Below are 27896 nucleotides of genomic sequence, written 5' to 3'. Positions count from 1 at the left end.
CATATACACTAAGTTAGATCTCCGGGGGCATACCATCTGGTACGTGTAAAAGAGGGCGACGAATGGAAGACTGCTTTTCACACTAAGTACGGGTTATTCGAATACCAGGTGATGCCTTTCGGGTTGTGCAATGCACCAGCAGTCTTCCAATACTTCATGAACGATGTCCTTCGTGAACTCATTGACGTTTGTGTTGTCGTATACATCAATGATATTCTAGTATACTCCTCTTCAGAATCTGACCATGTGAAGCACGTCCGAGCAGTCCTTGAGAAATTGCGCCAGCACAATATATATACAAAACTAAAAAAATGCGTTTTTCATGCCACAGCAGTTAAATTCCTTGGGTTTATCCTGACCCCAAGCGGAGTCCGAATGGACTCCCGAAAGGTGGAGGCAATCCTTAAGTGGCCATCACCAAGTTCAGTTAAAGGAGTACAAAGCATGCTCGGCTTTGCCAATTTCTACCGCAGATTCATCCCGGATTTATCACATGTTGTACATCCCATCACAGCACTCTTGCGAAAAAATAATCGCTTTATGTGGACTGAAGAAGCTGAAAATGCCTTCCAAGAGCTGAAAGCATAATTCACATCTGCACCTGTATTAAAGCACCCACGCCCTGAACTTCCATACATAGTGGAAACTGATGCATCCAGTCTAGCCATGGGAGCTGTCCTGTCTCAAAAGGACCCTGAACCTGGCCAGCTTCACCCAGTACCGTTTTGGTCCAGAAAGTTCTCGGCACCCGAGTTAAACTATGCGGTTACCGACAAGGAGTTATTAGCCATTAAATCCGCCTTCAAGGCTTGGCGGCACCATCTTCTCGGTGCCAGGCATACCATTACTGTGATCACCGATCACCGGAATTTACAGTATTTAAAGACAGCCAAGGCCCAATCGTCACGCCAACTCCGATGGGCATTGTTCTTTGCCGAGTTCGATTTCGTGATAACCTATCGACCAGGTTGTAAGAATGGTAAAGCAGACACCTTATCCCGAATAGGGATGGGAGAGGCAGAAGTGAACCCAGAACCAGTACCTATAATTTCCAAACAAAGGATCCTTGGCAGGACTACTCTACAGACACTAGAGGACATTCAGGTAAAGATCCAGCAACTCTTTGATCCTACAGCCCTGCAGGACTGGGTAAAGAAAGGCCCGGACTACTCTGTCACCAATAACCTGCCTTATTACCAAGGGCGGCTATTTCTGCCACACAAGGAACTACAAGAGCTAGTCATTTCCGTTATCATGATACCCTAATGGAGGGGTACCCAGGTATTGCAAAAACTGAAGCTAAAATTAAGAGACAATTCTGGTGGCCGACCTGGCAAAAGGATATTAAGTCATTTGGGATGTCTTGTGACATTTGCGCCCAAAACAAAAGTCAAGAGAAAAAAACAGCTGGACTCTTAGAACCTTTAGACATTCCACCTACACCATGGCACACCTTATCGTTAGACTTTATTACTGATCTACCCCCATGCAATGGATTTAACACCATTCCAGTTATTGTGGATCTTTTTTCCAAGATGACCCACTTTATTCCTTTAAAGGGATTACCTTCAGCTTCAATCCTGGCCAAGGAGTTCCGGAGTTCCTCGAAAACATTGTTCGCATACACGGATTTCCATCCGTATTGGTCTCTGACCAGGGCAGTCAATTCATTTCACATTTTTGGAAAAAATGTTGTCAATTGGCGCAAATCGATGTGAGGTTATCGACCAGTCACCACCCCCAAACCGATGGCCAAACGGAGAGGACCAACCAGACTCTCGAACAATACCTGCGTTGTATGTTACATCAGACTGAGAGTAATTGGAAAGACATTCTTTGGATCGCCGAATATGCATACAATAATTCAGTACATTCTGGAACTGGACAAAGCCACTTTTATACCTTATATGGGCACCATCCTCGAACCTCAGACCTTGACTCACCCCAACACTTAGAAATGCCCGCAGTGGACCATCTGCACGCTACGATTACACAAGCCTTTAAGGAAGCAACTGCACATTTAAAAAAGGCGAAAGAAAGATGCTGATCGGCATAGAAGTGATACTCCACAATACCAGATAGGGGACCAAGTATGGTTAGCCACAAAACATATACCTCTAAAGGGAACACAGTCCTTTAACCCCTGATATTTGGGACCTTACTCTATTAAGGCCATTATCAACCCGGTGGTTGTCAAGTTGGACTTACCTGCTAATATGCGAATTCACCCCGTCTTTCATGTGTCACTTTTGAAGCCAGTGCAACCAGGGACAAGACTAACCAAGCCACCAGACCCCATCCTTGTAGACGGGGAACCCAAATTTGAAGTTAAGAACATCCTGGACTCCAAGCTGCTAAAGTCAAAACTCTTTTATTTAATCGACTGGAAAGGTTACGGACCACAGGAAAGGTCATGGGAACCTAGTGACCACTTTCATGCACCCCAATTGGTGAAAACATTCCACCGAAATTTCCCAGACAAACCGAAACCACAGGGAAGAACGACTTTAGGAGGGGCCTTGGGGGGGGGGGGGGAGTGCTGTCATGATGCCTACCCCCGGGGACCCAGACCAAGTCCAGCAACCCCGGAAGCAGGCATCAAGTCATTCCAAGCAAGCCCAGCAACCCCTGCTAGGGGCTATTTGGGTGCAGTCCTGGCGTCTATGGCGCCAGGCTCATATGGAGAGTCAGTCCTGGCGCCATAGGCGCCAGGCTCATATATTAAAACTTACCTGATGCAGACCATGCTGCAAACTTACCTGATGCAGACCATGCTGCAAGAGCTCCAAGCCAAAAGAGGTTTGGAAGGGACTACTTTACTTGGGGACTATTTTTTACTCGGGTGGGGCTGGGGAGGAATACTTACCTGGGACTACTTTGGAGGCTATTTAAACCACGCCCGAAGAGCAGCACACGCTTCGCGTTATTCTGCATCCAGCAGCGTAACGCTCACCTTGCCTGCAAGTCTGCATCCAGTCTTCTGCCACGCCCGCCTCGAGTCCGGAGCTCCTAGAAAAAGGGAGAAAGAAGGAGAAAAGGTTAGAACAAGAGCAATACCTTTGATCCTTACCTGAATTCCCGATCCATCGCGCCTTCGAGCTGGAAGAAAGAAGTTATTTTATGCGCGTCGCCTCGCCTGCTGCTGCGCCGCGCTGAACTCACCAGCCTTCGCAGCATCTTCACATTCCACCGCATCCTTCTGCATGTTCCTGCCGCACTCCGGCACCTAAGGGGAAGACAAGAACAGCAAGGTGAGCCAGGGGAATACACAGAGGCAATATTAGTTACCCCCATAGACTTATCTGATTTTACCACCGGGGGTACTATACTTCTTCTCGGATCGGCCAAGCTTCCACTTGATGCCGAATCCCGGCCCCTAAGGGGAACAAAAGGACAGCAAGAAACAAAGGGACAAACAAGGGGAAACCTCATCACCACTATAGACTACCCTGATTTTACCGCCAGAGGCATTATTCCCCGAGACTTCATACTTTCTCTCAGCGCCTGAATAAGGGAGAAAGCAACAGGTTACATATTGACATTATTTTATCGAACTGTGTTGGATAATACAAATCCTTACCTGAATATTACCAGTTGCCACGAGGAACTCTTCGCTAGGGTCACTCTGCAACCTGCAAGGAATCGGACAGAGCGAAAGTCAGACATTTGAACTCATACGAACTACATACTTACGGCGTCTTGCCGGGAATCTCAGAGTCAATATTGTTCTGGACCTCACCAATTCCTTCGAGCCAGTGAAGCAACTGGTTATCTATGCGCCCCTGCGCTCAATGCTGGATGGAGAGCTCATTTTTTCAAACCATCAGGTGAGACTATAAGAGGGGACATCAAAGGTGATCAGTGGGGAGATCAGCGGGAGTGGGGGGGGAATTAACGCTCAACTCCACGGGTGGTTAATTCCCTTTCTCCATTTGCAGAAGAATTTCAATGGGCCAAGCAACGAAGCTAGGTGGGCCACTCCAGTCCGTCATCTCCGCACTACGCGTCACATTGGTGGAGACCGCAGCTGTCCAGTTCAGATCGACGCCCCTGTGGGAGCCAGGTGAGCGTAACAGTATCTTCCTTCTCTTGGCTGGTGGTTCCCCCGTTGGATTCAGCACTCCGGGTGTGTCCACCTGCGTAACGGGCATCCTCGTCCATATCTCTGAGACCAGAGTATGCAAAGCCGAGAGATTGACCACAGAGATGTCTCCAGGTGGCTGTTGAGGCGGAGGAGGCGACTGGGGAGGAGGAAGAACCGGCGCCTGGTGCCGGTTGCTCGGTTTCTCGGTTTCTCAATGTGCTATTCCTTGTCGACGGTATCCCCATCATCATCGTCGTCTTCATTCTCGCCTTCGTCAGAACCCCTGTCGTAGGGCTTGCTCCTGATGTACACCCCGTCCTGGATGGTCCAGAGGCCAGTAAGCACCTCCTCTAAAGAAATATCCGTGCACTAGAGGACTACTAGGCCTCCCCCCCTTTCTCCGCGACCAGCGGGGACGTTTCGGGGAAATGAATGGCATCATCTTCTCTGGCGTCTTCTCAATGGGCTGATAAGTGAACTCTCTCTTGTGGGGGAGGGACACTCATCTTCGGCATTGCGTCCTGCGGCTCCACCACAGCGGCCTTCGCGATGGACGCCACCACCCCTTCGGTGGAAGGCTGGGCCTTTGTCAAATGTACCTGGGCCAAACCAAAATTGAGGCTAAACGACTACAACTCCCCAGCAGTAACTCCTCCACCCCCAGCATACCCACCCCTACCCATAATATTTCTGGCTTCACATTCAAAAAGGTCACTATACCGGAAGTCCAAAAAATCATAGCATCCCTCTAACCCTCCAATTGCAAAGGGGAAAGTTGCCCTGCACATATCATTAAAGATGCAGCAAGAGACCTATCCCCCTTCATCTCTAAACTTATAAACCTATCCTTCTCCACTAACTCCATTCCTAACAATTTCAAACAGTCATGGGTTCTACCTCTCTTAAAAAAAACAATCCTTAGACCCAGCCATTCCCACTAATTATAGGCCTATCACTACGGTCCCCTTCTTGCTAAAAATCCTCGATAGAGTCGCCTACTTGCAAATTCAGGATTACTTAGAATCCAATCAATTGTTAGGGCTGCGTCAGTCTGGCTTTCGACCCCAACATGGAACAGAAACTGCCCTTGTTGACCTCAAAAGTCAGATCGATGACATCAAAGACAAAGGCAAAGCGGCCATCCTGCTCCTTCTAGACCTCTCAGCAGCCTTCGACCTAGTCGACCATAAAATACTCTATAATCACCTCTCATCCGCTGCCCACTTCTCCTCTTCAGCTGTCATGTGGGTACAATCCTTCTTAGCCAACAGAACAATGAGGGTCTTTTCACCTGCGGCTGCAGCACACCCCATTCCCATTACTTGTGGTGTCCCACAAGGATCTTGTGTTTCCCCCACCCTATACAACATCTTTACAAAACATCTCTTTGACAAACTGGGCCATCTGGGTGTCACCTACACCAATTACGCGGATGACACCCAGATACTCCTCACCATCTCTGGTAACTACAATGTCGACGTCACCAGGGTTAACAAAATCTTCTCCATCATTCAGGCATGGTTGGCCACACACGGCCTCTGCCTGAATGATGAGAAGACGGAGCTCCTCCTAGTCGGATCTCCCAACAACCTACAGAAACTCAGCCCTGACTACACCAACATCATCATCGATGGTAACACTATCCCTATAGTTAAACATGTGAAAACCCTAGGATTCTATCTTGACGCCAATACCAACCTTGCTAAACAAGTCAATATGACCGCCTCAACAACCGCCTACACTAGGAAACTAAATTAGAGCCTGCAGACCTTTTGTTATCTACCAACAGCTGCCTCACACGGGCTAGGGCACTCATACAATCTAAGCTTCACTATTGCAACAGCCTTTACCTAGGTGCCAACCAAGAAATAGTCAATAAACTTCAGGTTCTCCAAAATAACGCCCTGCAAGCAGCACTAAACATTCCTAGGAGAGAGCTCATCTCCCCCATCAGAATCTCCTGCAAATGGCTCACCATTAAAAAAAAATTGACTTAAAAATTCTGTGCCTCACTTTCAAAGCCCTCAACCACCTAGCCCCCCCTTATCTCACTAATAAACTTACTTTTAAGCCAAATACAAGAATCACAAGATCTTCCAACACCCTTTGCCTCACGGTGCCCAGATTTGCCTTAATAAGAGCTGGCAGCTCAAGCGTCATGGTCCTCGCCCCTCAACTCTGGAATACCCTTCAGTTGAATATCAAATCTTCCAAATCCTTCCAACAGTTCAGGAAACTAGTCATTGGCTGGCTATTGGATAAAACCAATCCCAAGTGGGACTAAGACTAGGACTACTGTATATACATACATACCATTCTAATGCTTAATGTTAAGATCTTACTACCTCTGACTGTACATGTATTTTTACTCTAAAATGTATAACTGTAAATTCTATATATATTGTATATGTGTAACCTGTCCTTAAGCACCCATTTACTCCCGGGTCTGGAGTGCTATATAAATAAATAAACAAACGGACTGGACCGGTCCCTTGTCCTGCTTGGTCTTGGACGACCCCGAGGACTTCTCCTTCGGGGGTGGGTCAGAGACCCACTCCTCCTTGGCCTTCTCCGGCAGGGGGGGTCTTGGGCTTCTCTTCGAGTTTGCCCGGATGGTCCAATTTCCTCTTGGACGAGGATACCAAGCATTGGCCGGTGGTCGAAGGCGCTGGAGAAGCCGTACTCGCCCTGGTCGCTGAGGGGCCAGTCACAATGGCACTCCCGGTGGCAGTGGACTTGCAGTGCTTAGCCTTATGTTGGACCCCCGCGGGAGGGGCGCCCTCAAAGGTCTTAGAAGACCGCTCAGCTTTCTTGAGAGCAGGGGAGGCATGCTCACAGGACTCACTCAGTGCAGCGGCCTTGGCCTGCAGCCATTCCTTGAGCCGCCTAAGCTGATCCTTCAGCTTGTGGGGCACCATCTCCTGACAAAATGCACAATCTTCCTCCTTGTGCGTCGGGTACAGGCAATAAAGGCATTGGGAATGCTTGTCATCCGAGAAGACATTCCGTAAGCCGCAGTCGCAGCAAATCTTGAACAAGGGCACTGAATCCTTCTCCTCCGACATGGTCCATGCGGCGTTAGCCTCAAGAATCATGAAGAAACCCGACGAAATCCACACTTGAGGGGCGCTGAAGAATCCGAAACACGTGTCTCTGTTAATCAGACGGATGATCGATGGAGCACAAGGCTCGATTGACCGAAAAATAGAGCAAAACTCTTTCAAAAAGCGAAAAATGCAGTAAAAGTTCGAGAGCTAAACATGAGGACTCCCAACACTTGCCAGAGGAGGGGCTTAGGTAGAGGGCAGTCATTGGCAGGGGACAGTATGACCCAGAGCTCAGTGATTGGTTGTTAGGAGAAAGACATTTCAGAAATGATTCTGATACTGATTTTTTCTTTACTGAGGATTCCCAGTGGATCCATGCCAGACCCCATGCTGGAGAAATAGAGGTTTCAAGGGAGATGTGCTTGGGACATTTGGAGAACAGGGGATGCATGGTGCATACATGGCTACATTGTGCACTACAAGTCCTTCATAGCTGAGATTTACTTAGGCCGCAGAAGCCTGGGTGAGTGGGATGAACTCTGTGTGAGCTGGAGAGTTGAGTGGCCGGGGTCAGAGGTAGGAGGAAGGCAGCTAACTGCATTCAACCAGCTGTGACAATATCAAATGGTGATTTGCATTCAGGATAAAATGAAGTGCTAGTGGGGCATAGGTTTTAGACTTGATGCTGTTGTGGATAAAAGATATAGGGCCTCATTACGACTCCTGCAGTAGCGTGCCGGTAAAACCGACAGGCTGCTGCCGAAGTTGTGATTTTTTCCAGCACCTGGCTTACCGGTACCAGCGGGGGATTCTAACCCTGCCGGTGCGAGAAGTCAGGCGCCGGATAAATGCTAATCCCCATTCCGATTTAAGTCCCATAGGACTCAATAGGAATGGGGATGACAGTAGCACCTGGCTGGCGGGAGGGCACCCTCACTGCAAACATGTACTCTGCTGGTCTGTTAACAACAGTTCAGGCAGGCTTACCGGCACCATTGTTACCGGACTGGCAGGCTCGTAGTGAGGCCCATAATCTTCTTGAGAACATGGGAGCTTGTTATTCAGTGACCAGGGAAATCCCGCCACATGGCAGGGTCAACTTGGGACCAGTTAAGAAACCAGGTACAAGAGGTGCTTAACGGCAGCGGTGGCAAATGGTTTATGGGTTTCACTTAAGTTCTCAGGAAGATGACCAGGATGTGGCCAGAGGCTATGGTGCTGGAATGGCAGTCACAACAGATTAGTGTGTAACGTGAAATACCAGGAACGCCAGTAAGTCTGGGTAGATCCGATATTTACTGTCGGGTCAATGGAAACTTGTTTACTTCTCTCCCTCCTCATATTGATGAAGTGTTTTTATAAAAGCAATGTGCATCACAACCGGGGTTAGATGCCCCCCGACCAGATGGAACTTGTAATAAATTAGGATTGTCGTAGATGAATAAGTAACTATGTGCTGATGTCATGATCAACTATGGAAAGAACCCAAGGAGGTTGGACTTGTAAATATGAGGTAATGTAAATGAATGTTAAAGGGGGTGGTGTTTAGATGGATGTGTCCAATAACATCGTGCAAACTTAGGGGGGATTAGATTTCTTTGTATAGGGTTAGTCAATCATAATTGGAGGATGACTTTGTAACAAAATATGTGGGAGTGTGCTAAATGTTCGAACAATGTATATAAGGTGCATCCTTCGTGTGGTTCGAGAAGAATCGGTTTAGTTCAGTCTCTAAGGAGCTGTCTAGCACCTCCCGGCAATTCGTATGCAATAAACTTGCTTTACTGACAAAGCGCATACTCACTTCTTGTGAAGAGGGTTTGATTAGAGAGAGAGAGATGGATAGAGCAGAGGGTCCACCCCTACATGTGTGATCCTTGGCAAATACTTTAATTTCACTGCGCATTGCCTAATAGGTATACTGATTTCCGGCCATGGCTAGTGGTCTGAGAGTGATCTAAAAAATAAAGCGAGCATGGCCGAAGGCATGGCTAGGGGTCTGGTAGTGTTTTAAAATATACAGTGGGGACAGCTGAAGGACTTGGCCCCAATGCCCAGTGGCACGGAAAAAAGCTTGCATAATGAAACCTTGGAAATTCAAGAAAAATCTTTAGTTGCAGGTACATTAAGGTGAGAACTTAACGCAACAAAACCCCTGAAATTCAGCTAAAGCCACCTTAACTTCGCGCCCCCTGCTGCGCAGCCTATGACCACAATGATGAAATCACAGAAGAAATCCCTGGTGACATCACTGGTGACACCAGCTCTTCTCTTAACAGCGGCCAGAGTAGAACGTCTGCACACAGACACAGTTTTCTTACGGTTTATGAATGGTCCTTCAATCGCAGACTGTTATTGTAGTCTTGTCACTGGGCAGGTGTGCTTGCTATCAGAATGTTGATGCATGATGCAGCTCTGGGGAATGTTGAGTGGATCTTTGTGTGAATGTTCTGAGAGTGTCAGTTGGGGGCCTGAGCTGTGATGATAGGATGGCCGGTGGGTCTACTACTCTGTTAGTACTGTTAATACCCATCCATGTTCCTGTCCTGTCCATACGTGACTGTAAATACTACAAGAGTAACTGGATTATGTACATACTGTATAATAAAGCCTTACCTGGAACAATCTTAGACTCCACATCAGGTCTGTGTATGAGTGCTGATGACTACAGAGAGGCTTTACAACAATTGGCGACAAGGATAACTGTAAATTAAGGAGGACTGGACAGAATGCATACAATGGAGCTGCAGCAACTAAAAAGACAGTAAGGAGAGCTGTGTGTGGGGGTGGGGGAGCGTTTAGAGTGACCCACCGTACCCCCAATGACTTTAATATGAACCATCCTGCCCATCATAACATGAAAATAATGAATAATGACACTGGACTCTGGGAGGGAGGTCCCCACCATTGAAGATTTCCCCAGAGATCGCTGTAAAAAGGTCAAGAAAAAGTAACAGTTAAAGTGCCTCATGCTTTCTGCATTGCCAAGCGCTAAAAGGGTGCACTGCTTACAGCGAGACAATATCACATTGTTTCAAGTGATTAATGGCATGTTTTCAATGCGTATCCTGTAGCAAGCGCACATGTTGATTGGAACTGTCACTTTAATGAAAGTACACTATCTTCTGGTGGTGACTGCATTGACGGCTGGCCATTCATTGGTGCAGCAGGAGTGTTTCAGTGCGTGGGAAAGGAAACATGGGAATTGCCAATGCAGCGCGTCGGCTGCATATGTTTTAGTCTGAACATAAACATAAAAAAATGCCAATGCAGCGCAGCGGCTGCGTGTGTTTCAGTCTGAACAGAAGCATGAAATACAATGCGCGGCAGGCGGCGACGGCGTAATGAGAGCCTTGGGGTGTGCTTACTGTGTGAAGGCTGGTAACGTAGGCACAGTGGCGGTTGATCGAGAGGCCCAGCTATGTCCGGATCCTCTGATGCCGGCATATGAATGATGACGTCTTTGGAATGCAGTCGGTGTTGGCGATTGTGGACTGCGTGATAGTAAAGGACCTTACACAGCGTCATTGACATGATGGCTATACTTCACAAAAAAGGTTGCCCTGACAACCTGAAGGATTGTGTTTCTTACTTTCAACGTGAATGCTACGCAGAGTTAATTTTTTTAAATGATTTGGCCTGTGTGTGCCATGACATTTATGGAATGGTCGGCGTGTTATTAGAAACAAAATGGAAATCTGGACGTCATTTATTTTAAGTACGTGTATGTGCATCAAGGAACACTACAGATCTGGCCCAAGGAACACGAGTGTACAGATCGGTCCACTGGTGCTGCTGCAGCGGTAATGGGTATGATGACACATTGATGGAGGTGTGCAGCGCGCTCTGCGCATACAGTGGGGAGATACATATTTGTATCTAGGAATTAAGTTGAAATCTGCAATAATGTTTTGCTTGCAGGATGTATATGTGACGTTACATTTTGGACTGGATGTTGCAGATATAAGAAGTGAATGCTGATATTGTTTTCGTTGACATAATCTAGAATGTTTTATAGGCAGCATGTTTTATTGGACAATCAAGAAGTGGACAATGACAATTGGTTTATTAACAGGCAATACGGAATCATACGTAATGATGCAAGATGGTTCAATTCTTTTACTTTTAATGCTGTGAGGCGAATTGATTTCTAAAAAGAAGTTTTGCTTATGGGGATTTAATGTTGGGTTATAGAAATGCCTATTTTGGTATGTAGGGAAATGTAAAATCTCAAGTATTAATCAAGGGGACACATTACGTGTTAATGTGTTGTGCATATGTTGATGTACTGATTATATTGGCGTGTGCATGGGCCGTTGTCGTGTGGTTGTCTATGTGTTGTGGCCCAAGTGTGCATAGTGGTGCAGTCTATGATTTACAAGGTTAATGTAAGTGTTAGACAAAATGGTAACTATCGAGTGGTCAACTGTAAGTAGTTGACTGTTGGAAATAAAAATGGAAATTACGGTTGACTTAAATAGTCAACCGCTGTAAAAGTTAAGGTGTGAATATATATAAAGTGTCAACTAAAAATGGTTGACGTTAGTGGTCTAAGGACATGGTATTGTTTTCAACTAGGTAAGGTTGTTAACATAATATGTATCATTTGGGTAACCACAGCGCATGTGTTGTGGGAGTGGTTGGTGTCATGTTGAAGTGGGGACATTCAGCCAGTTTAGGTTGGATGGTGTAGCATTCAAAATTAGTTGCGCCCAATTGGAGTATAAAAAGGTGTGAGGAATTTATGCCATTTAGAGTGGTATTGAAAAATATAAATGTATAGAAAAATTTAGAGTGGTGTGTATATATACATAATTACTTAGGTTGCAAGGGTACCCGATAGTTTTAGACATGGTCATAGTTGCGATAGTTATGCTTTTTCAAAATGTTCTGTGCTACTAGGAGCACATTATTTTTTATATGTGGGGTTTTTTTGTGCATGATTCTGGTAAGGTTTGGATTGTATGATGCTTGCATGGGTAAGGATGTACGTGGCGCGGTTGGGAATGATTTGCCCTTCTGTTGTTGAGAGGACAGGCTGTGTGTATGCCCCCTCGCTCGACCGTCCCTCTATGTTCATATGAACCCTGAATGTGTGTTGCGAGTGATGTGCATGTGTTCACTGGAGCTTGGTTGGAGGTTGCTTGAAGTTTGTGGTGGTTACTTTATATGTTCTTTGGTGAGATGTCTGTAGGGAGTTAAGTGGGAGCGGTTTGTGGTCGAATGAGACGGGTGTGTGTAAAGAGGAAGAAGTGCGATCAACGTATCCCTTCTGCAAACGTTGTCCTGGATGTGGCAACGCCTCTTTTTGTTGGTTAGCTTGCTGGACTTTCATGAACAATAGTTTCCGTTGGGTGTTGCTTCAAAGATGTGGTTGCACCTGGGTCCATCGCGGGGCAATCTGTGGTTCCCCATCTGGTTCTATGGATGGTGTCCCATCGTTTGTGTTGGTTGTGTGCCAGAGTGTGGCAGGCTCTGTGTCTGGATGTAGCGGGTCCAGATAGAAGGCGTTAGTTGTGTTTGGAAGGCATTTGTGTGTAAGGGAGATGTTAGGGTTGGATCTGGTATGAAAGGTAGATGTTGTATGTTGTGGTTGCATCTGGTATGAAAGGGAGATATTATATTGTAGTCTTGTCTTGTCACTGGCCAGGTGTGCTTGCTATCAGAATGCTGATGCATGAATGCAGCTCAGGAGAATGTTGAGTGGATCTGTGTGTGAATGTTCTGAGAGTGTCAGTTGGGGGCCTGAGCTGGGATGATAGGATGGCCGGTGGGTCTACTCCTCTGTTAGTACTGTTAATACCCATCCATGTTCCTGTCCTGTCCATACGCGACTGTACATACTACAAGAGTAACTCGATTATGTACATACTGTACATACTGTATATTAAAGCCTTACCTGGACCAATCGTAGATTCCACAGCAGGTCTGTGTATGAGTGCTGAGTGCTGATGACTACAGAAAGGCTTTACAACACAGACCCTGACCTTGGACAGCCGGGCTGTCTCTATGCTGGACTCTATGCTTTTCACCATGACGCTACTGCGCCCTACTTCTGATCCTGCTGTGGGACTCAGTTTGTCCTCTACTACCATTTTACTCTCCTACTCCCTTTATTCTCGCCCTGGGTAGGGGGATACGACTCCTGGGGCAGGGGGTCTCCTCTACCTCTCCTTCATAATTCAGATATTATCTTTTACCAAACTACTACAAATGAAAGCTTCACAAGTAGTGATATGATGTATGTGTGGCTGCTGACTATTTCTCACAATGTACTCATTGTTATGAATTAGTCTACCATGCTAAAATCACATATGTAGAAACGGAACAATTGTCTAAATATGTGCAAGTACCTAGAGTGATCTTATGTCTGATGCCATCAGTTAAATAATCATTGTTGTCATGTATGGTGTTATTAATGATGGCAACAGTGATGTCATCAGTGAAGTCATGCATGACAGTATTAGTGGTATAACCACAATATGACCACATCCCTGATGACATCACTAATTACATCATCTATGACATACTGATGACACCACTGATGGAATCACCGATTACAGTACAACACTAACCAGCCATGGGCAGTGGCAGCAACGTTTGGTCGTGACCACTGTATATTTTATCAAAATAAGGGGCCACTGTAAACTGTGATGTCATCATTTATTATCATTATGGTCATAGGCTATGCAACAGGGGATGCAAAGTTAAGGTGGCTTTAGCTGAATTTCAGGGGTTTCATTGCGTTATGTTCTCACCTTAACGTCCCTGCAACACACGCGTTTTCCTTGAAGAGAAAAAAAGCTCAACCATTGAACATTTGGGCCCAATACCATAACAATTTCATATTAACTCAAGACACAACGGCAGCTGTAAATGCAGAGTGAGTAATGAGGATGTAGTGATTGCGTAGTCCCGTGACATGGAGAAACGGGAATGTAATGGGAAACCTATTCTAAGTCATTGTGTACTGTATACATACCACATTGTGGAGCTGTTGCTTGATAAGCAGTTGCGCTGTCAAGTTTGATGATTAATTGTTACCAATGTCAAAATGATCATAAATGAAATTCAAAAAAACAAAAATATCTTCCCTAATAACCTTTTAACTTCTCCAACAACTTCTGTAACCTCAAACACCTCCTCAAATTCTCCAACCTCCCCCTGACCTTTACCTTGACTCTGCTAATCTCCTCCGACAATACTGTCACCGCCTCAAACGCTCAAACCTTTTTCTTATTCACATCAAGCACATCCTTAACCTTGCCAGACACAGGCCCTGGAAATTTCCCTCCTCAGATATGCAAAGAGGCTTCATAAACTCACCGACCTCTTTTTTCTGCCTATATTATTTGGTCACTGAACTACAAATGTTAAAACTATAAGGAAGACATCTCATCTGATATCAATGAGGCTGTGTTAGTGTACAAAACCATCTTCCTTTCGGTTTGTAAAAAGTATGCACGTAACTGGCATTTGGATGCTTTGAAACCCACGAAAGCTAAACACCACCCAAGATCGGATTATTTTTGAAGGCTCCAGAGCTGGAGCCTGAACTCAAAGCCCAGAGAACTCCAGATAGGGATTTGCGCCAACCCAGCCAACCCAATTAAATATCTGAATCTCTTCATTAATCAATGTTTGTCCTCTGCCCCTTTGGTTACCTTGGTGGCAGAAAATGAATTTTCCACATCAGCATATTGAATATATGTATTCCTTATTGGGCCATAGTGCACATGGCCGTGACAGGAATTGCTGTGACCCTGTAACATTTGAAGTATGCCAATAGCTTTTACCAAAAGCATGGTCAGCTACCTGACAGATGTCTGCAGTATGGATCAGTTTGTCTTCTCTTGAACCTTTCTTAGGGTATACCAACAACCAGATTGGGCACACATTACGGGCCTGCACCATCAAAGTTGGTGAACGTCAATAATACATGATCACCCATAGGTTTTCTACCAATTTGGGGGTCTTTTTTGTTCTATTGTGCTTCATTTTGAAGGTACATTAATGAATCATCGTGCGGTCTGATGTCTGCATACTTCTGGATTAAGTGCACTATAAAAAAAGGATCACAGTTTGACAGGCGGTTGAAATGTCTCTGATCCTACATCAAGTCCATCAGATTGATGACTCTCAGTGCCAAGGTCACATAAATTGTAACCTTGTGGTCGAGAATTGACAAAATAAATGCATGGACCCTGTAAACTGGTCTTGTCAAATGGGGGTTAGCGCCCCTTGACCCAGGAAATAAAGGCTAGTAACCCAGGGCAAGAAGATCCTAAACCCCAAAATACTTCTGTGCAGACTGCTTGTTCCTTATGCCATGCTTCTACAAGGTACTTGTCCATATTCCTCGGTTCCTTCTATAGCGTCTACCACAGAGGAAGAGCAAGGAGCACCAACAGAATAGGAACCAGCTGTGCGAGAAAGAAGAAGTGGGACAGTATGCAAGAGGATGCAGCCAAGGAAAAGGTTCACAAACACACAGACCCTCTGGACCACCAGGGAGCCAGTAGGGAGCCGGATCCACCCTCACTAAAGGAACGCACCTCCAAGAACCCTCGAAAGGGGTTCCAGAGTCAGAGCATAAATATTGACTTTCCTTGGCTGCCAGACTTAATTCAGACATCCCGAACAGAAAGTGGGCATTGCTTCGATGCCTACTTCAAATGATGTAACCTGCACACACGCAACATCGGGAAAAGAACAGGCCAGATTGGCAAGGGAAAAGAGACCAATCCCTGGGGACAGAGGAGGATATGAACCCAGGACAGGAAGTAGGAAGGGTGGGTTATCAGGGTGAGGTCAGTGGAGTTGGAGGTGGATGGCACAGAGATCACCAGGAGGAAGGAAGGAGTGGCAGTATGTAGAAGAGAATTGTGCAGCAGGCGAGTAATTGGCATTGGAGTGAAAGGGGTTCTGCAGTGTGCGAGTGCATGTTTTTGTAGCAGGTGAGGAGTTAGTGTAAGGTGGTAATGTTAAGTGAATGATAATGTGTAAAAGGAGAGTGTGTGAATAGTGAAGCAGAAGGAGAGTAGTAGTGGGAGTGGTGGAAGTGACAGAAGTTGGAAGTCAGCCAGAGGGGTAGTAATATCAAAGGGTGACGTGGGAAATAAGAGGCGTGAAACATCAAAGATATAGAGGATTGGCAGGAGGAGTAAAATGAGGGCTGAGCGTACAGAGGAAGAGGTGAGTTTGAGTGAACTCACTAGAAGTCTACTAAGTAAGTAGGGGTTAAGGTTTGGCAGCATTAACCAGGATTTACCGACGCCTGGGTTAGGGAGGGACCCCAAAGGAGGCGAGAGAGATGGACAGGCATAGGGCCCACAATTTACTAATAGCAACTGTTGACACATTCTCGAGTTGCAACGTGTTTGGTGTGACAACACAGATCTAACTATATCAGCCAGGGATCTGTTTCCTTATACCGAATGGTGAATTAGGCAAATGAACAACAACATGAGCAATCACCTTTTGCTATGAAGTTTTATAAAGAACTTAAACTGAGGGTTACCCAGCTGCTTGCATTTAGCACAGCAGCTAATGAATCAAAGGAAATAATTAAGTTGAAACAATAAGCGCTAAGCACATCTCCAACATACTAATTTAAGACTTCCATTCTAGGTTTGAGTGAGGTGGAGTTCCAAGTCCTTGCACATGTCCGACTTGGCATTCTCCCACCCAAAATTTGCTTGGTCTTTCCAGGTTTTTAATGGGCGAGCCTAGGTTTTGATGAGCTACATTTTCATTATTCTGGTGTTTTTTTACGTATGGTGTGTTTTGTTAATGATTCTTTGTATAAGTGCTTTAGACTTGGACACTGAAGTATTTATTTTTATCGTTTATTATCATATGAACATTGGGTGAGGGCAGCATCACGAATCAACAAGTTCGACGCTACAGACAGAGTCCTCTGGTGACACATAACAGGCATAAACATTCAAAGCGGTCCCTATTGCAGGCAAGTTCAATGCTCAAAGTTGTCTCATGAAAAAGGGGGATGGTTTTGAGAGTTTCTTTTAACGATTTCTGAATACCACTAACCAGCTGCTATTAGCAGTTTTCTCAAACTTGTAGCAACAATTCCACGTTCTGCCACTATCTTTGCTCATGCATCCTGGTTTTAGAAAATCTTTGCATCATATCTAGGGATCTTGGAGTTCAGCAGAGGAAGAAACACGAAAGATGAACACACTTTCTGGGCAATGCTGCATGGGCATCCCACAAGCGAGGCAGGGTAACTGCTGTTACCATCGGCAGCTGGGAGAGGGGCAGCCCCAAACCCCCACGCCTGCTCCTCTCCTTCCCCCCCAGCTACGGAGACACGCAGTCTCGGCAGCACAAAAGCCAGGGAAGGGTAAGGTGCGAACAGTCATCGCACCCTTCCTCCAAACAGCAAGGTGCTAAGCGCCATAAGGAAACAACCATCAGGCAGGGCCCAGGTTCAAAGATCTGCCCCCACCAGGGGGTCAGACAGTCGGCTATCCGGCCGGGGGTTGCGACAACAGCAGCCCCCACCACATACACAACAAAGACCCAGGGCCTCCCTGGGTCCTATAAATGAGAGCAGCATGCTCAGAGTAAACACAATCTGTTTGTGGACCCTGAACGGGGACCCAAGCAAACAGGAGGTTCACTGTTTACTCAGTGTCTTCCAAATCTTCTTGCTTCTTTACCACAGAACCCACCCACCCTACAAAAGGGGAGAAGAACAAAAAGAAGTACAAGGCACTGTATGGTGCCCACAAGTCGTGGGACACAAGAAGGCGGCACTGATCCGAGGGGGTAACCTCAGGACCCGGTGCCCAAAAGTATGATACCATCATGATATGTGATATTGTTATTGTCATAACCCATATCTGTACAATAAAATCCTACTGCCTTTTTATTGCCAACACTTGAAACAAGTTGTGAGCCTATCATTATGGGTGAGGGTTTGTGGTTCGGCCAATACTAATGCATGCATATGGGTTCAGCAGTTATCTGCAGAGTGATGTTACAGGGGCATGCGAGTGCCCAGTGTCCTTCCAAAGATGCTGCAGAGGCAACTGAATGTCTACTGAACAGTGAAAAACAGTGTGATTCAGTATCACAGATACAATATTTCCTGCATGTTATAATGTTTTGGATCAGATTTGTCTTCCCCTAAATAAGATTATTTTAAAGGATTAGGAAGCTCTGTCCCGTGTCAAATTTAGCCAACTGAGCTTCAATCAATGATGTCACACAAAGAGACCATTCTGAAACAGCCTCAAAGAGCTGTACAATGTTAACTGGGAAGGGGAGAAGAAAAGCAGGGGCCACTGACAAGAGTAACTCTTAACAGGCAAATGAAAACCTCGAGTTCAGCAAGCCCCATACACAGATCCTCCTCTTCTCTGCAAAGCAAAGTCCAGCAAACTGATAACAAGGGAAAGTTGCAAACTAGAGAAAGACGATCTGGAGTTCTGTTTAATTTTCCACTGCTTACCATATATGTCCCAGGAAAATCCATTAAACAAAGGATGCAGTGTCTAAGCCTCAGAAAGACACAGGACTCAAAATGTGCCCTCTGTTGGCTAGCAATAACAGACTCTTTGCGAATAAGAAATGGGATGATGTATGTTGCGACAGGATCACTGGCTTGAACCTGTCAGTTGGGGAACAGGCATCTCTCCCGACCTGGGCCCGGCAGCCTACCAGAGTGCAGGTCAGAGCCAGTCGTACCACAGAGGCGGGCTGAAGAAGTTGACGAGGCCACAGGCCCTGCCTCCTGTGTGCCCCCAATGAGTGTGTATTATATATGCCTGTTGGTATTGCTGTCCCTTCCACAATGGCCATTAGCCTATTTTCTAAGCCAGAGATCTAGTTTGTCTTTTTTAGAACTGCATCTCCCAGACTGCACTTGGGCGCAACCAAGAAAACTCAGGTTGGGACCAGGGGAGTGGAATCGAGACCAGGAATAGAACAGACTGGTATTTTCCTTGCTCAAAAGTGATAAGATACCCAACAACTAACCCACCAACCTCAAACAGATTCCAGGAACATGGTGGAGCAACAGAAAACAGAGTGAGATGAGACTGCAAGGGAGCAGGGGAGACAAGGAAATCCTCCTCAAAAGCAGTTGGAAACCAAACTCACTAGTACATGAAGAAAGCCACATGGAAAACTAGCATTCTCTGACCAAATATCTACCATTGCACAAACGGAGACTAGAAAAGGGTGTGAGGCTAGAAGCACTCTAACACTTCCAGGCAAAGTCACAACCCCAGAGGGATAGCTTACCCAGAGGTTGGTCAAGAGGAGTATGTGACCGGGGAGACAAATGGGAGCCGGGCGGAGTGTTGGAAGTGGGTAGGCTGGGCTATCAAAACCCAGCCAACATGGAGGACATTGAAGGCTGAGGGCAGGTGGAGCGGTGGTGAACCAATATGCCAGGCAGAGGGCAGAGAAAAGTGCGGAGGAGACTGTGACAGTTGAGTGTAGTGTGGTGAGGGGGGTGTAGAAGGTGAGTGAAAGAGAGAAGGAGAGAGGGGGGATTTATATAAGGTGTGAGAGGGGGTGTAAGTGATGGAGAATGTGGGGCAAGCGAGTGATGAGAAACAGAAAGGTGGTAGTAGAAGCAATAGTGGTGAGGTGGCGCTTAGGCGTCAAGCACTACAGAAATTAAATAAAATACAAAACAAGGATAGTGGGGTGAGAGGTGGAGAAAGAGTGTGATAAGATCAGGTGACAGACGAGTATGGAGGGGTCAATGTGGGATAGAGGTGAGAGGAAACCATGCAGGTAGAGAAAGAGTGGAGGGACAGAGGTAAGAGGTGCAGGAAGCGAGAGGGTGGCGGAAGCGAAGTGAGAAGATAAGGCGATTAAGGATAGAAGTGAGAGAAGGCAGAGTGGGTAGAGGTTGAGAGGGATGGAGATCAGCAAGATCACGGAGGGAGAAGAGATACAGAATCAGCGAGAGAGCGGGAGGGAGAGACAAGCGGAGTTATCACAGTGAAAGATTAGACGAGTCCTAGAGAGAAGGGATTATCGTGCTTTAGAGTTCACTGGGGCAAATCTGGTGGTTAGGAACGCCTGGGTTGGGATAGAAGGAACCCACGTGGAGGTCGAAAGAGCTGTATGGACCCCCTTAGTGTCAGCGGGCCCAGCCTTCCCAAACCATTTGTTTAAAATTGTAATAAAGCATCCTAAATCTAGCATCTTTGTCTGTGGATTTCTGAGACCATCTGTGGCAATGTGTAGAATTGAGGGGACAATTGATGTTTTACTTGTGCAACTGTACATCTTCACTCCTGAAGAAAGATACATGTTTCCACCAGTCCTTATTAGACACTGCATTTCACAGATATACCATGCTGGCGAGCCATATATTTTCCGAACATTTTTAGGGCTACTAAATTAGAAGCACAAAGCAGGTGCTCTTTGTTTCAACAATAGCGGGACACAGGGCAGCAATCTGTACTAGAATGCTTATCTGGCTTTGTTATCTTCCCGTTTGTCAGGTGTGACTCTCTGGGAATTACACAGATAAAAAGGAATACAGAAAACGTCTATACGGCAGGACTATACAACACATTGGTTTAGTTTTCCCTGTTCTTTGGCCCCTTGTGTATCCTCTTTCATGTGCTAGAACTCAGCACAAAACTTTTGGCATAAGATCCGTGTATACTAATGTACCCCAACGACAGTGTTTTCTTAAAAAATAATAATTAAGTTGGGCAGGAAACAAAAAGGGTAGGGGTCCGAGAACAAAAAAGGGAACATCAGACAACAGACTCTTCACAGCATCTTTACGATTTTCCCAGCACGTCAGAACATTTGGCAATAAATACGTACAATCAGTTCTCTGTATTTCTTCTTCAGAGATTGGTGCCGCTCGCGCAGCTGGTTGGCCATAAGTTTGTACTGGTCCTTTTCCTGCTGGCACGTGTCCAGCTCTTTAGACAGGATCAGCAGGGCTTCCTTTTTGCTTTCCAGCTTCCTCTTACACACCAGATACTGGAGGAAAGAGACAAAACAAAATCATCATGCAGACTCCTGAAAACACACAAAGGCAAGAGTTCCCATGCGAGAAATATAGCCCGAGAGAAAAGGCGCCCCAGGCCCCAGCACATTGCTGCCTTCACTGCTACCCCAAATGCCAATGCGAGGATTGGCTCCCGTTACGTACCCTGGACCCCTGCACCAAGGTCTTCAAGCAATCACTAGTTGCAAACAATGCAGAGGATGTCCAGTCCATTTCTACCGAGCAAATCAGCAACACATTCCGAGTGCTTCCCATCGTTGCAATATTAGAACAGCAGTTACAGGAATAGCAAGAGGCGTGCAGATCCATTTCCAGAACACAGTAAGACTCATGAGCGTGTACGATTATTATTAGTTTGTCACATGTGTGCATCCAAGGTGACGCTTTATATACGTAACCGACCTTTCTTCTCTAAAGTGCCTGCGTATAAAGCGGAATGAATGGACGATATGTGTTCATGCAGGCAGCTTGCTATGCCTGGCGATAGGCGACGGCAAAAGCGCGACTTAGGGGTTGGAAGGAAATGGCAGGAGGTGACAAAAAACGTTGGTGTAAACAATTGTTCTGTCAGGAAGGATATTGCAGTTGTTGAATGAGGTAACAAAGCAAGAACGGAGGAGAAGGGAAACGTGGGGTTACGTCACCTGCCATCTGGAAGAGCTGGGGCATGGATACCAAACCGATAGTAACTACATAGTCAGAAAAGGGTCAGGGGGCTACAATACCACTGGGTGTGAAATGGACTGTTAGGCCATGCCTAGCTAAAACCAGTATGGTTTTAGGAATCCACCCGCTTACTAAGGCCAGACTGGCACCATTCGGTCTAGGTAAGAGGGGCATGAATTTGGCAGGTTATTGAGTAAAAGGGACAAGGATTCCTAGAACTGTAGTCGCTGAAAGGTGTAGAAGAGGCGGTGCTTTTAATGAATCTGCCTTATGACAGAACTTGACCTGTAACATCTGTTAGAGATAGTTGAAGGGCACAGAGGACAAGCAAGACATTATAAAAGGCATTGAAAGTATAATTGGTCATATATACGTTCAATGGGCTTGTTAGGCAGAATTATATGCAGTACCCTTTGGGAACACTACACACAATTAAGACTACAAGTGACAGTACAATTTCACCTTTGGTACAAGCCTGCACTACAGTTATAGTGGTAGTAGTAGCGAAGCAGCCAGAATTATCTCAAGAGTAAGTGAGCAGTACAAGAGTTACACAAAGGGCAGCAGTTACTATGGTTCAGGCAAACACTGACTCAAGGTTTCGAAGTAAATGAATATATATTTATTTACTTATCAGTTTTATAACAGTTCACCTTTCTAAGCAAGTCAAAAATCACAATCATAAATACACCACACCACTTCCCTTAAATTCCAGACAAGTTAAGCTCACAAAATGAAGTGGGAGCAAAATGGCACCCCAGCAATTTAAAAGGGAGGGAAAGACAAAGTTTTTAGAAATTTAGGCAAAACCAACAGGTAAGTAATCAGGGCAATAGAACCAGAGAGACTACAGTGGGGAGATCAGATAGAAAAGGCTTAGGGCCAAAGTCAATAGGACAAAAGTCTTTTGCTCAAGATCACACAGTTCAGGGTAGTTTGCGGTAAAGTTCGTGGCACAGATTCCGGACGAGGTTGGTTCATAGAAAAGTGAGTTCAAAGAGAAGAGAAGGACAAGCCTTCGGATTGGAGAAAGATTTCAAACACTTTCACCGTGGCTGACCGAAACAGACAACCGGATTTGCACAGTACCTTGAAATGGAGAGGGAGCTGTAGCTGAGGCGGACGTTCCTGGTGGTTCCTGCAGGCTCACGGTTCCTGAAGCAACTGTCAGACTGACACGAAGTAGGAAGACTGGAGGGTCCTGCGCCACCCAGGGAAGAAACCAGCAGCAGAGCAAATCAACAAATAAAAGGTGCGCTCCTTAAAACCCAAGCAGGGTCCGACCTTCCTGGCTATCCGGCCCACTGTAGCTCTGTACAGCGAATTTGACCAGAGGAGGGGTCCTGGCTTGTAGTTTGTGCGAACTGGTTGGTCCCACCAGCTCAAGGGAAGAAGTTTCCTGGAGCATCTTCGCTATCAGCTGGATTTGGAGAATCGGACCTGCAGCAGGGCTTCACCGGGCGGTTCAGTCATGGTAGGGGTCCTCTTATTCCAGTTCCTCGTTGGTTCTTTTGTTCCAGTGGCGACTCTGCTCTTCCAGTCCCAGAGACCTGCTTTCTATGCAGTTTTCCCCTATTCATACAGCCTGGCTGTCAATCACACAGCAGGGTGGCTGGCCTGGCAAGGCCAGTCCCCTTAGCCAATCAGTCAACAGTGCGACTTGGGTTACTAAGGCAACGCATGGCAGGGGTCCGAAGATCCCTCCCTCACATCCTGCCCCTCTAGACTATCAGGCGCCTTAAGGAGGGCTTCTGTGCAGAAGCCCACGAAAAGACAGCGAACAAAGGAATCATCCCCGGTTTGGAGTGCAGAGAAAAACACGAGAAAGACTAACAAAAAGAAATGGCGAAAACACCCATCCGGAGCCAAAATAAAATGTATTTGGTCAATCGGGTTTATGTTCGAGGCTACTAAAATAACCAGGAACAATACCACGTTTATATAAGATAATCATGGTAAGAAAGTTAGGGTAGTTACTACTGCCACCAGCCAAGTCTTAATGTTAAGGGAGCGAAACAAGACTCTAAGAGGCACATACAAAAAGGGATAAGAGTTAACCCTTTCTAATACTCCATGTAAGATGGGGGGTACTGGGTCTGTGGTTTAAAGTGACTATATAAGGTTAATGGCAACTTTACCTGTTTCTGGGGACCCAGAAATTGTCAGTGGGAAGTCTCAAAGACAACCCTGTGTCACTGCACTGAAGGTGCTGTGTAACACACACAAAAAGTGGTGCACATGGAGTAGGTGAGGCTCCAGTGCCCAAGATCACACAAACAGTAAAAATACACACAGCAAAACACATGTAAGAGTGGGAAAAAGGCTCACACTTTTACCAGGTGAAAAAAATAAATCCTAGAAATCCAGCAAAGTTGCTGGGGGACTCTTTAAGGGAAATCAGCCATTTATGAGAATTCTCCCTAAAAGGGCCTCATTACAAGTTTGGCAGTATTTCAGAGGTAAATCCTCTGAAATACCAACAAACGGATTTACAGTTACCACCACTTGGTTCTGTAGATTTAGCACGGGATTCCAAGTGGTGGTCGTGGTGTAAATCTTCATTTATTTTGGGTCAGATGGGGCAATTTATGCGGAATTACCGCTGTGGTAATTCCGCCAATTCTGCCAATTTTTGGCGTTGAGAGGCTAGATTTACCTCAAGGGTTTTGCTGGAGGTATATCTTCCACTTAAAGCCAAAACTCATAATTTGACATAGTGGTAAAATTGGAGGTAACTGAGTTACCTCTAATTTTACCACTTACCGCCATACCCAATGTATTCTATATGTGTAATAATGCACCTAGATACATATTCTCAAACACAGAGTTCATGTCATGTAGGCATGGCACATGTGCCCAGTGGTGGTAAAAGGTAGCCTAACCAGGCTCTTCCGAGGCAATTACATAATGTGGGTTGTCCTAATAATCAAATTCTTTAAGCACATGGTGTGTGTTCATTTACTGGCTAAACTTCACAATGAGTGTCTATTGGATTTTCAGTTACCCAGCAACAAAAAGTAGCATACTCATTTGGACTTTTTGTAAAGAGGGAGTTTTGTTATTTGCCCTCATTTTCTTTATTTAATTTTTTTTATTTCTCAGATTTTAAAGTTATAGTTTTCCCTCTATAGCTTTCTAGACATAGTGACAAAAAAACATATACAACAGTGTACACAAAAGTTAAAGGAAGCTACAGAGGGTTTGCGCGTACTTAGTGAGTCAGAAAGATAGTAGAGGGATATAGTAGATTGTACAAAACATGTGAAACATGTCCTGAAACAGATGGACGTGTTGAACAAAGATTTATCACATCTCGTAATGTGTTCAGAAAACATGAACAGAACAATAATACATAATATGTGTGCATTGATAACATTTAGAATATAATGTGGTCCATGTGTCCACATTGTAGCCTCATGACTTCTAGTCTGGGCTCCTAACACATTTCTTTCTAGGAGCATTATAGGTCACAGTGTTCGGAATTCTGATTCACACCTAGTGTGACGGTCACCTGAGCTTCTTGGTCAGGTAATGGTCTTCGATGCAAGAAGCAGAAGCTAAATAGCTTCCAGATCACAACATTTTCTATCCTTATTGCTAAAATAATAGTCATCAAAAACACCTTCATCCTCTCATAAAACCCCCCTTGTCCTTTTAATTGGATCCTTTGGAGTAGACTACTACAACAGCCTCTACAATGGCATTCCACGAAGCCTTTTTATAAACTTGAAAGAGGCCAAAATCATGCTGCTCGCCACATATTTGATATGCCCCATAAAGATTATATTACCACCGCCATCAATTCAAAACACTGTCCACAAATCCCTTTACGACCACTCCCTTAACTACCTTATCAAGCCAAGACATTTAAGATCTGTTTCAACAGTACACTTACACCAACTCCAGCTATTGAAATCTCATCCCAGTACTTACATCTATCAGTACCATAAAACGTACTCGCCTGTTCACAATTGCAACTAAAGCAGCTCCTACTTTCCATTTCATCCCAGTATGCGTTATAGAATAGAGCAGGTCCAAACTGTATCTGACGTTGCGCAGATGAACTCCTTGATACCCTAACCTTTGAATGGTTCTTCCCGTTTTACATGGTGATCTGACTTGGCAAGAACACATTCGTGCTTATCCATTCATCTTAGTAATGTAGGAGTTGTAGATCAGAAAGAGGAGTGGTTTATTGAATTAGTAAGGTTTCAGCATAACTCATGACTCTTTAAGTGACTTGCAGTGTAATGGGCCAACAAGGCTGAAACATGTCTGGGGATGCTTGTGGTCTCGTGCAGAAGGGATGTGACCTAGCAGTTCGGGCTGGACTACCCCTTTGGGGGTGGGACCACGCCTGATTTGCATATGGTCTTTCCCCTTTTGTAATGGCTTGGCAGGTGAAGAACGATGGTCTGGAGGGTTGCCCAGAGCAATGCCAGAGCTTAAGATTTATTCTTAACCTTCCAGCCATCACCTCTTTTGTTTCGCTAATGGGCCTCATAGCCAGGACCACCCTCTGCTGAAAAACTACCGCAACAAATAAGCTAATTCATGTTCATTTATGTTTTTATTACTGCATAACAAAAACATTTGCTCGAAGCAAAACAGCTATCTGTGGTGGGCCAGAAGGAGGATGTGGACACTGTGAGGACATTTCTACTGGGTATTTATTAAATAAAAAGTGTAATGCCTATCTATCCCTGTTGCTATGTGGGTGTTCCCTGCCTTAGTTGTCAGAAGGTCACAAATGAATCAGTCCACTGTCCAAAAACGAGTTCTAATTGACCCTACCAGTATTCTAACCAACTTAAATAAGATCAGGTGTCCCCTTCTCCCGATTGTAATAAGACAATGGGCCTCATTACAAGTCTGCGGGTCCGGAATCCATTATTTCTGTGAAGGCGGTGACACCGTTACTGCATCTGCAACCATGCAGAAATAAGGTGCGATTACGGGCTGTCGGTCGCGTGCACCAGGCCATTGCAGAAATGGTGTCACCGCCGGGACGCAAACACCAACGTATACGTATGTACCCTGAAACATGGCAGTGGTATATCCATATCTGCCTCCACCATCACGGATATGGAAATTCCGGTTCTGGAAACACCACGACTGCGAAAACTGGAAGGAGAGCGGTGGCCATTATATAAATCACAATCCACTGCCATCCTCTGCAACCACAGGGCCTACTACCACTGGGATCTGCTATACACCACAGGGAAGATTGCATCGCACATCCCTGCCACCCGGAGCGGAAGCCAAGCTTCAGCAAGCCTGAATTGACAGTGCTGGTGGAGCACATTGTAGATCATGCCCCAATGCTGTTTAGTGCTGACCAAAGGCGCAGCACTCAGCAGCTGCGCAAGGAGATCTGGGCGGCAGCAGCACAGAAGTGCACTGCAGTTGGTGTGACTATGCGCACAGTCAAAGACTGCCACAAGCGGTGGGACGATCTCCGGCTGCGTGTGGGCAACCTAATGGCAGCACACTGCCAGCACAGGCAGAGGGCCTGTATCACCCTTGAAGCTACAGACATGGGAGGAGAGGTGCAGTAGTGTCCTGCACCTCAAAGGTATCCAGGGCGTAGGTGAAGCAGAGGCTTGAGCCAGCCCACCTGGCGATGCTGGTAAGTACACAGAATCGAAAGCCATTAGTGTGAATGCTGCCCCCCCGCCAAGCCCAGAGTGACCCAACACATCCACCAATGACCCACATCACACTCCACACGCACATGAGAAATGCCCCCCAGGACAGGCAGACAGCGGGCTACTGAGTGCAAGCTGAGATACACACACCTTAGTGCATCACCCGTCAAATGTGTGTACATGCATGTGGACAAAATATGAGGATTGCGTTGCATGTGATGGACCCATTGACATCCTGCCATACAACTAACAGCATGCCCTGCATCTCTCCACAGGCACATCAACCGACAGTGATACTGCGCAGCAGACCACACCACGTACCATTGTACAGAGCCAATATACCCGTCCGTTGCAGGGTCCCACTGCCAGCACCTCTGCAACACAACCATCGGCACCGTCAACGGTGGCTACGGACACCCCCATCCCTGCAGCACTCA

General features: G+C 45.9%; 1 protein-coding gene across 4 annotated transcripts in view; it reads right to left on the bottom strand.

The window, feature by feature from the left end:
- CCDC149 (coiled-coil domain containing 149) overlaps window positions 1-27896 on the bottom strand; it is a 647083-nt gene that overhangs the window by 435561 nt on the left and 183626 nt on the right. For all 4 annotated transcript variants that reach the window (XM_069631872.1, XM_069631871.1, XM_069631874.1 and 1 more), the window contains exon 2: window positions 20956-21117. In XM_069631872.1, coding sequence (XP_069487973.1) covers window positions 20956-21117 — 162 coding nt within the window. The remainder of the gene's footprint in view (window positions 1-20955; window positions 21118-27896) is intronic.

This window comes from Ambystoma mexicanum, chromosome 6q (genome assembly GCF_040938575.1).
Source record: "Ambystoma mexicanum isolate Mex_15411 chromosome 6q, UKY_AmexF1_1, whole genome shotgun sequence".
Taxonomy (NCBI): Eukaryota; Metazoa; Chordata; class Amphibia; order Caudata; family Ambystomatidae; genus Ambystoma; species Ambystoma mexicanum.
Note: the sequence above shows the minus strand (reverse complement) of the source record. Positions and strands in the feature narration are given on the sequence as shown.